Source organism: Polypterus senegalus, chromosome 5 (genome assembly GCF_016835505.1).
Source record: "Polypterus senegalus isolate Bchr_013 chromosome 5, ASM1683550v1, whole genome shotgun sequence".
NCBI lineage: Eukaryota > Metazoa > Chordata > Cladistia > Polypteriformes > Polypteridae > Polypterus > Polypterus senegalus.
Genome location: NC_053158.1, coordinates 69,994,451 through 70,008,686, shown reverse-complemented (window position 1 = coordinate 70,008,686; position 14,236 = coordinate 69,994,451). Strand labels below are relative to the sequence as shown.

General features: G+C 36.7%; 1 protein-coding gene across 2 annotated transcripts in view; it reads left to right on the top strand.

Moving 5' to 3' along the window:
* ankrd12 (ankyrin repeat domain 12) overlaps nucleotides 1-14,236 on the top strand; it is a 215,646-nt gene that overhangs the window by 109,207 nt on the left and 92,203 nt on the right. For both annotated transcript variants that reach the window (XM_039754778.1, XM_039754777.1), the window contains exon 2: nucleotides 5,844-5,957. In XM_039754778.1, coding sequence (XP_039610712.1) covers nucleotides 5,844-5,957 — 114 coding nt within the window. The remainder of the gene's footprint in view (nucleotides 1-5,843; nucleotides 5,958-14,236) is intronic.

Below are 14,236 nucleotides of genomic sequence, written 5' to 3'. Positions count from 1 at the left end.
CATTCCTACCAAACATATTTCGGTCGACTAAGTAAAAATTACTTATATTTAAAATTTAAATAGAACTTGAACAGATAAGTGCACGTAAGAGCGGGTTTCATTAAATTTCATTTAATTATTTAGGAATGGATAGATGAGAGAGAGAGAGAGAGAGAGAGAGAAACAATTACATTGATTACATTGACAATCATGTTACGTTATTTTCAAAATGTTTCCTTTTCTTTTTCATTACTTCTTTAACACACTACGTGTGTGTGTGTGTGTGTGTGTATATATATATATATATATATATATATATATAACTGCTCAAAAAAATTAAAGGAACACTTTGAAAACACATCAGATCTCAATGGGAAAAAGAAATCCTCCTGGATATCTATACTGATATAGACTGGGTAATGTGTTAGGAACGAAAGGATGCCACATTGTTTGATGGAAATGAAAATGATCAACCTACAGAGCCCGAGTGAAAAAATTGTGGCAGGCTAGTCCATTTTGCCAAAATTGAATTGCAGCAACTCAAAATTGTACGCAGCACTTTGTATGGCCCCTGTGTTCTTGTATACATGCCTGACAACATCGGTGCATGCTTCTAATGAGATGACAGATGGTGTTGTGGGGGATCTCCTCCCAGATCTGGACCAGGGCATCACTGAGCTCCTGGACAGTCTGAGGTGCAACCTGTTGGCATTGGATGGACCAAAACATAATGTCCTAGAGGTGTTCTATTGGATTTAGGTCAGGAAAGTGTGGTGGCCAGTCAATGGTATCAATTCCTTCATCCTCCAGGAACTGCCTGCATACTCTCACCACATGAGGCCAGGAATTGTCGTGCACCAGGAGCCACTGTTCCAGCATTGTGTCTGACAATGGGTCCAAGGATTTCATCCTGATACCTAATGGCAGCCAAGGTGCCTTTGTGAAGCCTGTAGGGGTCTATGTGACCCTCCATGGATATGCCTCCCCAGACAATCATTAACCCACCACCAAACTGCTCATGCTGAATGATGTTACAGGCAGCATAATGTTCTCCATGGCTTCTCCAGACCCTTTCACTTCTGTCACGTGCTCAGGGTGAACCTGCTCTCATCTGTAAAAAGCACAGGGCACCAGTGGTGCATCTGCCAATTCTGGTATTCTATGGCGAATGCCAATCGAGCTGCATGCTGCTGGGCAGTGAGCTCAGGGCCCATTAGAGGACATGGGGCCCTTGGGTCACCCTCATGAAGTCTTTCTGGTTGTTTGGTCAGAGACATTCACACCAGTGGCCTGCTGGAGGTCATTTTGTAGGGCTCTGGCAGTGCTCATCCTGTTCCTCCTTGCCCAAAGGAGCAGATACTGGTCCTGCTGATGGGTTATGGACCTTCTATGGCCCTCTCCAGCTCTCCTAGAGTAACTGCTTGTCTCCTAGAATCTCCTCCATGCCCTTGAGACTGTGCAGGGAGACACAGCAAACCTTCTGGCAATGACACATATTGATGTGCCATCCTGGAGAAGTTGGACTACCTGTGCAACTTCTGTAGGGTCCAGGTATCGCCTCATGCTACCAGTAGTGACACTGACTGTAGCCAAATGCAAAACTAGTGAAGAAACAGTCAGAAAAGATGAGGAGGGAAAAATGTCAGTGGCCTCCACCTGTTAAACCATTCCTGTTTTGGGGGTCATCTCATTGTTGCCCCTCTAGTGCATCTGTTGTTAATTTCATTAACACCACAGCAGCTGAAACTGATTAACAACCCCCCTCTGCTACTTAACTGACCAGATTAATATCCCATAAGTTTCATTGACTTTATGCTATACTCTGATTAAAAAGTGTTCCTTTAATTCTTTTGAGCAGTATATATAATGTGTGTATGTTTAGATATTTTTATATGTATATATTTATATGTATATATGTTTGTGTGTGTGTATATAATATGACAGCAACACTAATGACAGTGACAAAAAATTTACATTGACAATCATGCTATGTTTTTTTTAAAATGTTTCCTTTTCTTTTTCATAACTTCTTTAACACACTACTTCTCCGCTGTGAAGCGCGGGTATTTTGCTAGTGATTTTATATATTGCAGAAATGCTGTCTGAGTCCTTGACACTGAGCAATTTTTTTCCAGCATAGAGAATGGTAGGAGATGAGGAAAATCGGAATTGGGCAGGTTCTGTTTAACTTTCTAATTTGAAGATAATGAAAGAAATGTGTTGCTGGAAAGTTCAATTTGGAGTGTAATTGTTCATAAGATGCAAAGATGTTGTCTATATAAAGATCTCTAAGTAATTTAATTCCAGATATTTTCCAGATATTAAAAACTGCATATGTTTGCAAGGGTTGAAAAAGGTGGTTCTCATGCAGAGGTGCCACAGGTAAAAGGTTCTCTGTATTAAAATGCTTCCTACATTGGTTCCATATTCTGAGTGAAATGAAGCACAATTAGGTTATTAATATATTGGCGATAACTTGCATTTAAAGGGGCACAAAGCAGAGAAATATAAAGAAGTAGTGAAGGATTTTATTTCTATTGCGGACCAAGCCTGTGTATGTTCATCTGCAGTCTCCTTAATCTTTACTTGAGACATGAGCATGCATTTCATAAAATATTACTGACATGAGCAGTTAATATGAGACTACAATTGCAAAGGTCTTTAATAATTAGTCCACCTCCTAGTGTAAAACTAACCCTGTTGGAATAAGACAACAGTGTGATAACCATTGTAAAACCAGCGACTGTTCCATTCCTGCGCATGGCTCTATAATTTCTTGAACAGTAAACCCAGTTTTTACACTATGAATGTTTATTCTTCTTATCTTTCTTGATATTGTTGAAGTTTCTTTTAAAGGTAAATGCAAACTGTGTTCCAAAATATATATGAAGAAATGATGTATTAGTTGCTTTTAATACTTCACACACAAGGAAATTTGCCGGACACATTATCAATGAAATTTCACAATATAAATAAAATGTACCTTCATAAACGGTTCAATATGATGACAAAGCTAAGACTAGTTTTAGAGTAATGACTGAACTCTGGTTATATTTTAATAGATGTACAAAGCTAATACTGCATATTTACAGCATATGTTGGAAAGTTCCTGATGGGTAAATTTTTTTCTGCACATTTTGTGTTTGTCCTCCTGCCTCCATTATTCTTTGCAAATGTAAAACAATAATGGTTGTTTGGGTCTGTGTTATGCTGTCTAAATGAACAGGACTAATAACCTGTATACTGTACACTTTACAGTTCATCGTGATGGTATTAGATTTAAAGCAGAAACTATTTTTGAATGTAATTCCATTATCTTGTGCAGCATTTTTGCAAATACACCCTCAAAACCTTTAACCTGACAAGAGCATATTGCTGTTAGACCAAATTAACATGGAAAAATATATGGATGCTATATAAAAGGTAGCTGTGGAAATAAATTAGAGTCCAATTGCTATGATATGAAAGCTAGTTCTAACATACCACTTTCTTCTGTTTGCAGCTGAGCAAGCAACAAAATGCACTTTTTTTTTGCCACAACATATTTTAATTTTGTTTTATTTTTTAAAGATTTTGAAGCAGACCAAAGTTCATTGAAATGTTAATTATACTGATCAAACTCTATTATGTTTCCATAAACGGAATTGTTTTGAAATACAGCAAATTTGTACTGTACAGTATACTATACTGACCCAGTGAGGAAATGTATTTTAAATAGTCAGTTGTAGTGCATGTTTACTCTCGGTCATACTGAGTTTACATTAACCATTTCACCTATACTATACATTATTATGATGTGGAAGAAAATCTTGCTCGGGGTTTTCAGTCTTTGCACTGTAGTACTAGGGTGTTGTACCATGTCTTTGCACTGATAGCATGTATGCTAAGGTTTAAACCCAGGGCTTTAAATGTTAGACAGCAGGCACTGTGCTCTTGAGAGTGGTTACATTCATGAAGTAAGTTTTGTATCACAAGTATTTTTAAAATTAAATTCTAATTTGTTAATTATCAGTAGACATTGACTTGCTTCTCAAGATTTTGAACAAAAAAATTGTGAGTGTTTCAGGAGTAATAGAGTATATAATTTTAGGGCTAGGAACTTTATTAATTTTTTGCTATGTCCATTGATGTTAAACCATAAAAGTGAGAGTGTAGTTTTTTCACATTATTCTAAGTCAATACAAATCATTTTGTTCAGGCTGCTGTTTGTTGAATTTAATAATTTTGCTCCGGGAGTTATTTTACATCTTTTTTTTTATATATATATATATATATCAGCTGATTTTAATTGCCTGGTTTAATGAGTTTCATTTTCTTTTTGGGGGGTGGGGTGGTTTAATAGCCCCAAATTTCCTTTTAAATCTTAATTGGCTACACTGAATTTAAACTTAACAATTGCTTACAGCTTGTGTTACATAGTTTTAGATCTAGGAATGATTAAGATGTTTAAGTGTGAAAATGTGCTTTACTGAAGTAATTGAACAAAAATGATTGCACAGGAAATGTGCAAAAGCTATGCTTGTTTATCCACTGCCACAACTCTTAAATTGGTTTTAACTGTGGTAATCGTCAATCTTTATTTTTTTTTTTAAATGTACTTCTTCAGGAGTTCCTTTTATACTGAGTTTCATATAGCTTTATTTTTATTCTGTAGCCATCTTTTTGCTTGGAGAGGCTGTTTATATTTGCAAATTGAATAAGGTTTACCTTCAAGCTCTTAATTGGTGGCCATAAATAATATAGGTCGTTTTCAATTATATTTTAACATGTGCAACCAACAAAATATCATAAATATTTTAAATTATACTTCCTAAGTCAGGTGTTCATGCCTGTGTTATATAGGAGCCATTAGCAGGGACTCGTTCTGTTAACCAATAAGTTCATTTAACAGGATCAATATTACATCTGTACCATTGTAATGTAAGGTAGGGCAAGTATGGAATAGTGTGAAGTTATAATTGTCTTGGTAAACATTATCATGGTTATTGTAGCATAACTGTCTGTCTTCACTGAACTAACACTGCAAACCTTGTTCTAGATCCAGAACTCACCTTCTAAAGTCAAATTCAGTTGCTTCTCTGTAACAGTTGTCTTCCTCCCTGTACTGATGCTACATACTGCATTCTAGCTTCCAGTCTTAAGCCTTGAGGTTTTCCAGTGACTCCACAGAAGAGTCCAGCGAGTCCATTTTAGGAGTCAACGTCACTCAGTACTTTCCTAAGTCGAACTATAGGTGTTCACCTCATCCTTCTTCTGATGTTAATGTATGGCTGAGATGATCTTCGACACCAAGTGCTAGTGGATTCACTTAGCAATGTGAGCATGTTATATTGTGGCACCACACCTGTGCCCAGTGGTGCCGACACTATGGATCTACATATTTTAGATCGCATTTCATTTTAGTCACTCTATTGTGTATGCACTGTTTATCATATTTGTTGAATGATTGATAGAGCTTCTGTAAAAAGCCACATTTTCCCCCTGTGGGAAAAATAATGTTCATTCCATCCATACTGATAAGTTATTCTAGAGGGAGAGAGAAATTTGAGTGTATTCAAAGTACAAGTCACCAAATACCCACAGACTTCTGTAAGCTTAAATACCAATTACATGCAACACAAACAGTCCAAAAGAAGAAAAAAAGTTGAAGCATTTGCTGTATACACGTGATTTTATCTGAAACTTTGTATGTTTATAGAGGCTAACTGTTTAAAACTACCTTTAAAAACTTGCTACTTATTTTCTACAACATTACAAGTAAAATCTGAATAATTTTGTTCCATTCTAGCAGTACTTTATAAATGGCAATCTTTTAAGAAATAGCAGGTAATTAAAACAACAATAATGTTTGTCTTTTGTTTTAGGAGCATGATGAAAACTTTGGTATTCATATGTTGCAGCTAGTTAAAAGCTGTACAATGGCCAAACCTGGGATTGATAGAGAGAGCACCATGGTTGAAAAGCAATCTGTAAAGAAGGTAATTTTATTTTTAATTTTCATATGTTCAACAAAACTTAATATTTTATATCAAAGTTGTGATTCTAACACAGTACTGCTGTTTAAACAGCATAATAATGACTTATGTTAGAACATTAAGCTTTTAACATTTTTACATACTTCACTGTGTTTGTTCTTTAACATTTTTACATACTTCACTGTGTTTGTTCTTTCCATTTGAATAAAGGAGGATTTATGTTACATTTACACTTCAGTAGTTCATCCCCCAGTATTTTAGCATCCACATTCTGGAGGTAATCTGATGTACACCATTCAGGTCATTCACATACTTTTAAGTTACTTGAGCTTTAACTGTATACTCTGATACCATGGATATTAATCACTGTTGAATTGTTTCTCCTTTATGCCCTAAGGTTGTATTTGTATTTAACCTCTTGAGTTTTTGGCATTATTATTTTTACACATTGGTGTCTCCTTTTTGAAGAGCTTTCTGTCTATGATGGCCAAGTGAATATACTAGCTCTTGTCCACTTATGTGTCATAGACAAGTGAATATACTAGCTCTTGTCCACTTATGTGTCTTTGCATTTTAATATTTTTTTTCATTTTGATGTATTTTTATTATTCTTGATTTTATTCTGGTACAAGGAATTGGTTCACCAAAATACAAGATGGAAACATAGAATGCTATTTGACCAGGATACATCCGAAACTGAAAACGTTGCACAGATTATTATCAAAGAAACCAGACAAGAAAATGTTCTGAACCTAATCACAAAAGGAGTATACTATTTTTAAGCTAATGATTAGTACCAGAGACCAAATAAGCAAGTTGAAAGTTTTTTGTTTTCTTTGTGTTGTTTGTAACCTGCTACTCAAAAAGGTTGCATGATATACTTATTGGAAGGGGGTTGCTTACTGTTTTTTTTTAAATGTCACATGTATGTTTTTGAGAAACTATTCATATCCTTTCAGTTCCAGAATACTTTGTGTTGTACATTTAATTTTAAATAGATACATTTGGCATTTTGCCCATCTGCATTCAGTAATCCATAATGACAAAGTGAAGACATGTTTTTGGAAAGATTTACAAATTCATTAAAAACTGAACTCTGTAATTCAACTAAGTATTCAGTCCCTTTGATGTTGCACTCCAAATGTTGTCAGATATATCCTGTTAGCTTTAATTATCCTTGATGGGTCCATAACTTGATTTGAGTTCATGTATGACAAATTGAATTGTCTGGACGTAGCTTAGAAAGGTACACACAAGTGTATAAAAGTTGCCACAATGACCATCGTACTTTAGGACAAAACTAAGCCATGAAGTCCAAGGAACTCTCTGTACACCTCTGCAATAAAATTCTAGTGAGGCATAGAGCAAGTCAAGGGTGTAAAACAATTTCTAAAGCTTTGAGCTTTCATAGGAGAACAGTGGCCTCAATAAATGTGAAATGGAAGAAGCTTGGAAGCACCAGGGGGTCAAATTTATAAAACTTGCATACACACAAAAAGAGGCAGGAAATCTGCATGCTTGACTTTCATGTAAATCTCAGGATTTATAAAAGAAAACCTGACAGGAAAACTTGCATATATTTATGGAAACTCTGTTCCATGCTTACACAACGTTTCAGAGAAAGTGGAAAATAAAAGAGCAGGGAAATTCAGTCAAACCAGCGAATTACCACATGCACGTTTAATAATTCATATCACTCAGCCATTATTACAATGTGTGGCGACGTAAAAAATATCTTAAACCTCTAAATCATACAAAGTGTGCTTGAGTGGTCTTTAACAGGACCTGTCAAATTGACAGCCTCCCAGCTTTGACTTTAAGAAGACAAGAAAAACGCCATATGAAGAGATGAGAGACTTCTTTAGAGATAAGAACTTCTATCTCTCTCTCTACCTTGTGTGTGTGTGTTCTTTGTATCACAGGTGAATCTGTTCATTACAGTTGATTAGCATAGTCCATATATGGTTATTTTAGGGTTGCAACTAGGCAGGGTTCATGGCACATCCACTTACACATTTACAGTGCCCCCCATGGGGGGGGCAGCATGTAGACAAAATGTTGTAATTTCTACATAAGGTGACCAAAATTTATGCAAGTACCATTGAAATCTGCAATGAGTACTTTAATCATGTCTGTTTGATTTTTAATTGTGAACTATGGAGCAGAGAGGTAAATCAAGGAAAAATGTCTTTGTTCCAAACTTTATAAATCACAATCATCTTATATAGTCCCCTACATAAAGCATAAATTGGGTACAAATATGTGTACATGAGGTTTTATAAATTAGATTTATTTTTTTTGGGTGTACTAATTTTTCATTTTTTGTCTTGCACATATATTCACACTCAAATCCATGCATAGTTTATAAATAAGACACCACAGCTCTTCCTAGAGTTGCCATCTGGATAAACTGAATAACCAGACAAGAAGGGCCTTGGTCAGGAATGTGGCCAAGAACCCATTGATCTCACCAACAGAGCTCCAGAAGTCTTCTGTTGTACTGGGAGAACCTTTCAGTAGGACAACCATCTTAGTAGCACTCAATCAATCATGCATTTATTGTAGAATGCCTAGACAGAAGCAACTCTTGAGTTAACACTAGAATTACCAAAACCTACAAGAAACCCATAAATCCGGCCCACCTTAAATCTGTTCACACCTCTCTGTCAGCGTCTTTTGTCCTGTAAATGTGCCAATTAAGACATTCCCCAGCTATTCCATTCCCCCACCATCGCAGAATGTTCACAAAGTTCTCCCAGCTCATGTCTTGTTTATCTGGGAGTGAACTGCTGGTGTTTGAGTGGAAATAATAGATTGTTATTTGGAACACATGCATTTCATGTGTGTTCCGTTTCTGCAGTAATCTGTGTAAACACATTGTTAAAAAAAAAAACCTTTTCATATTTTAGTAATAAATGTTACACAATGTAGGCATAAAATATTGAATGTGTGAAGCCTGAAGTCCAAAGATCAAATAAACACTTTGACAAAAGGTTCAAGGACGATAGTACTGTACTTGTAAAAGTTACTTTTTTTTTTTTTACTTCTCCTAGTCACAATCTACTACCTACCTAGGAATCTGACGCTGTTAGTTTTTATTTGAAACTGGAAATAACTGTACAGCTGCTGGGAATTTGGGACTTTCATTAGTTGTCAGTTATAATCATCAAAATTAAAAGAAATAAACATTTGAAATACATCAGTCTGTGTGTAATGAATGAATCTAACATACAAGTTTCACGTTTTGAATGGAATTACTGAAATAAATCAACTTTGTCATGATATTCTAATTTTATGACCAGCACCTGTAGATGTGAGTGGTGTTTTGAGGCAGTGGAACTGGACATTCTCTGATCTGGAGGGATAAAAGCTGCCACACAAACTCTGACTCTGAATCTGCCTTCTTTGTATCTCACTGTCACTTGAATTTTTTTTTTTTTTTTTTCAGTTTTATTGAGTGTTACTGCTCACGCAGAATTAGTATGCACCTTATGGTTTATGATGTCAACAAAAAACAAAAAAAAACGGAGACTTAGGTATATATGATATTTGGAATTATTCATTTTATGACCTTTTATCAGGTCAGTTCAGCGCTACTTGCAATCATCAAATTCAAATGTTAACAGTTGGTGTTTATCGCACCTGCATTCTGTGTCCTCTAGTTGACACGTGTAATGTGCCTGACTGTTGGCGTCAGTGTGCCTTTCATTTCTGTCAGCTAAGTCATTCACACTGCTGCATCTCTGCTGGTTGTGAGAAGGAGTTGCAGCCCAATTTCATAGCCAGTGTGGATTGGCTGGTTGATGATTACCTCTGTGGCAGATGCAGTCTGGATAAGAGAGATCAGGATAGTTAAAGGAAGAGCAGGTCAAATCATGGTGTTAAATGTTTCAAACAAGCACCTTACACGGTAAGCTTGTTCCTACATAGGACAACCAATTATTTTGCCCTGGGTTTACAGTTTATCAAGGGCAGCAGAGCAGCTACGGAGCTGGTCTTAAAGCTCCGCTGTTCGAGAAGGTGAATGATTTAGAGCATTCCTGTAGATGTTTCTGAGGATGCATTTGTCTTTGTGAAATGCTGAACACACATTTGAAAGTTCTGGTAATTTCACTGATTAACTCTGATGCCTTCATGGTTTCAGATTTTTTTGTGGGAGAGATACAATCTTCTTAAAAATGCCTTCAGAGTTTCCCCAGAGTATTCCTGCAGAGGCTTCTGAGGATGCATTTGCATCTAATGGACAGTTTCATAAGATGCTGAAGAAAAATGTTCATCTAAGCCTGACTATTGGCAGATTTTCGGGAAAATGTTCAGTGAACACAGTCACTGGCAAATACAGCATATTTACTGCTAAATAATGATTTGGCAAACACTACTTAAAATAAATGATCCTCTGCTTTTTGGTGGACTGGGGGGGTTGCATGATACTTTGATACTAGTGCTGTTTTGAATTGCTGTGATGCTTTGTCACCCTGAATTTGATTAATAGGTTTTAAAACATTTTACAGTGATCCCTCGCTATATTGCGCTTTAACTTTCGTGGCTTCACTCCATCGCGGATTTTAAATGTAAGCATATCTAAATATATATCACGGATTTTTCGCTGGTTCGCGAATTTCAGCGGACAATGGGTCTTTTAATTTATGGTACATGCTTCCTCAGTTTTTTTGCTTAGTTGATTTCATACAAGGGATGCTATTGGCCAGTGGCTGAGAAGCTACCCAATCAGAGCACATATTACGTATTAAATAAAACTCCTCAATGATATACGATATGCCTCCTGCGCGATGCTTCGCACTCTTAAAAGCTCTAACAGCCCGTGTTGATCTTTGATTTTTGCTTTTCTCTGTCTGTCTTGCTCTCTCTGACAGTCTCTGCTCCTGACGGAGGGGTTTGAGCAGAGGGGCTGTTTGCACAGTGGCTGTTTGCTTAGAAGATACGGACGCTCCTCTAAAAAATGCTGATAGACTACCTTCACATTGATCCCTTCATTGTGGCCACTTTATCGCGGTGCTTCGCATACATAAAAGCCCAACAGCCCTATTGATTTTTGATTGTTTACTTTTCTCTCTCTCTCTCTCTCTCTCTGACATTCTCTGCTGCGCACACTCCTTGGAAGAAGCGATGTTTGCATTCTTTTAATTGTGAGAAAGAACTGTCATCTCTGTCTTGTCATGGAGCATAGTTTAAACTTTTGACTAAAGGGTGTTATTTCATGTCTAGAGGTCTCTAATGTTAAAAAAACATATTTAGAAGGTTGTAAACAGGTTTTCAATGCTCTAACTGTGAAAATATTAGATTTATAAATAAAGAATCCTACTTCGTGGAAATTCATTTATCTGTCTCGAGCGGATTAACCGCGATAAATGAGGGTTTTCCTGTAGAACTGTGCGGAGAATATTTATAAACAGTGTGAGAGAGTTTCTAAGGGTTTAAAATATGTAAAAATAACCATACAAACATATGGTTTCTACTTCGTGGATTTTCACCTATCGCGGGGGGTTCTGGAACGCAACCCTTGCGATCGAGGAGGGATTACTGTATTCCATTATTTTCCATTAATACAAAACGGCATGTTCTCAATATATTTGTCTTTTCCTCTTCTCTATGTGACTGAGATTTACTCTGTTGTCCGTTCACAATATTTGGTGGCATAATCATTCAATCAGGGTTAGTTCCCAATGCAGTGTGAAATTTACATCATGGGTAAGGGTTTCAATTATAACACCCTGTGAACAAATGGGGTTGTTAATATGGAAGTCATATCTTTAATTTGGCAGCAATAACTCTTTATACCTTACAAGACCTTGAAAGTATTATATGTAAAGGTAAAATTTGTCATGAGCTATCATTCATTAGTATAACCTGTAAGTGAAAGCATACACTCACCTAAAGGATTATTAGGAACACCATACTAATACGGTGTTTGACCCCCTTTTGCCTTGAGAACTGCCTTAATTCTACGTAGCATTGATTCAACAAGGTGCTGAAAGCATTCTTTAGAAATGTTGGCCCATATTGATAGGATAGCATCTTGCAGTTGATGGAGATTTGTGGGATGCACATCCAGGGCACGAAGCTCCCGTTCCACCACATCCCAAAGATGCTCTATTGGGTTGAGATCTGGTGACTGTGGGGGCCATTTTAGTACAGTGAACTCATTGTCATGTTCAAGAAACCAATTTGAAATTATTCGAGCTTTGTGACATGGTGCATTATCCTGCTGGAAGTAGCCATTAGAGGATGGATACATGGTGGTCATGAAGGGATGGACAGAAACAATGCTCAGGTAGCCCGTGGCATTTAAACGATGCCCATATTGGCACTAAGGGGCCTAAAATGTGCCAAGAAAACATCCCCCACACCATTACACCACCACCACCAGCCTGCACAGTGGTAACAAGGCATGATGGATCCATGTTCTCATTCTGTTTACGTCAAATTTTGACTCTACCATTTGAATATCTCAACAGAAATGGAGACTCATCAGATCAGGCAACATTTTTCCAGTCTTCAACTGTCCAAATTTGGTGAGCTCGTGCAAATTGTAACCTTTTTCCTATTTGTAGTGGAGATGAGTGGTATCTGGTGGGGTCTTCTGCTGTTGTAGCCCATCTGCCTCAAGGTTGTGCGTGTTGTGGCTTCACAAATGCTTTGCTGCATACCTCGGTTGTAACGAGTGGTTATTTCAGTCAAAGTTGCTCTTCTATCAGCTTGAATCAGTCGGCCCATTCTCCTCTGACCTCTAGCATCAACAAGGCATTTTCGTCCACAGGACTGACGCATACTGGATGTTTTTCCCTTTTCACACCATTCTTTGTAAACCCTAGAAATGGTTATAAGTGAAAATCCCAGTAACTGAGCAGATTGTGAAATACTCAGACCGGCCCGTCTGGCACCAACAACCATGCCATGCTCAAAATTTGCTTAAATCACCTTTCTTTCCCATTCTGACATTCAGTTTGGAGTTCAGGAGATTGTCTTGACCAGGACCACACCCCTAAATGCATTGAAGCAACTGCCATGTGATTGGTTGATTAGATAATTGCATTAATGAGAAATTGAACAGGTGTTCCTAATAATCCTTTAGGTGAGTGTATGTTATGTGTATAAATGGTATGTAGAAGAATGGTAACTCTGTTCCACATTTATAACTTTTTTTTGACTACAAGTAATGACATCCAAAGTAATTTTTTATTCCTTGATTTATTCTCCAGCATAAGCAGTAAAAAATATGGTCACTCACATAAGAAACCTGAAAACATCAAAGCAAAGGTTGGTTAACAGGGGTTTTGAAATAAACAATTCATGTAAAACTGACAAGTTTGGTTTCACACAAGAAGCTTCAAAATTGGGACAAATGTCTTTGGGGAGAGAATAAGAAAGAGAGACAAATTTGGATAATTTTAAAGCACTACAAAAATGTAAAATTTGGGTCATTTTGACTCATCCATTAAATATTACTCATCAGTAGTTTTTTTATGAGTATCCTGGGTTTTCTTAGAATTCACAAATTTAACAATTTAATTTTTATTAGAGCTGCAAATTAATCGGCATTAATGTGTCTGATTAACATTACATTTTTTCTTGAATAAAAATGTAAAGCGCGTTGCACTTTTTGGCTTAAACTACATATTTATTAAATAACTTTTTACTGTAAAACATGCAAAATACTAAAAAACACAATGTCACAAGTGTAGAAAGTTTAATATTATACAAATAATAATGAATTATTAAAAATAGTGATACCGTATATACTGTCAAAATATATCATTAGTGTGGTATATCTTAAAGCACGGTGAAATACACAATCCAACTCACAGTTGGGACAATAGCGATGTGATTCAGATTCTTCAGAATAACTTTTGATTTCACTGGCCATTTCAGTTTATCTGCCTGAAGACCAATTCACTTCATCATTACTATTCATATCACTGTTAAGAGCGTGCAGCACCTGGGCTGCTAAAAAACGTTTTTATAAGACGTCATTATGAGGCTAGGAGAAGACGTGTCAGCATCGTTGCCTAGGTAACACTCAAGCCTGTCACTTACACAAGATATGCCTATATCTTTTTCCTGAGCAACGCTTGGCAATAACACTGTTGGCACTTTTATAGCCCCAGTAATCCTCAGGTCTAAACATTACGCGCAACTTTTCAATGCAGTGACTAACGCTTTTAGCAGTGATTTTAAAGCCCAAGTAACACTTGGGAGTTTAACACAACCCCTAAATTCGTTAATCTTGTCAGTTTGACCGCATTTTGTACTTAATGAAACCA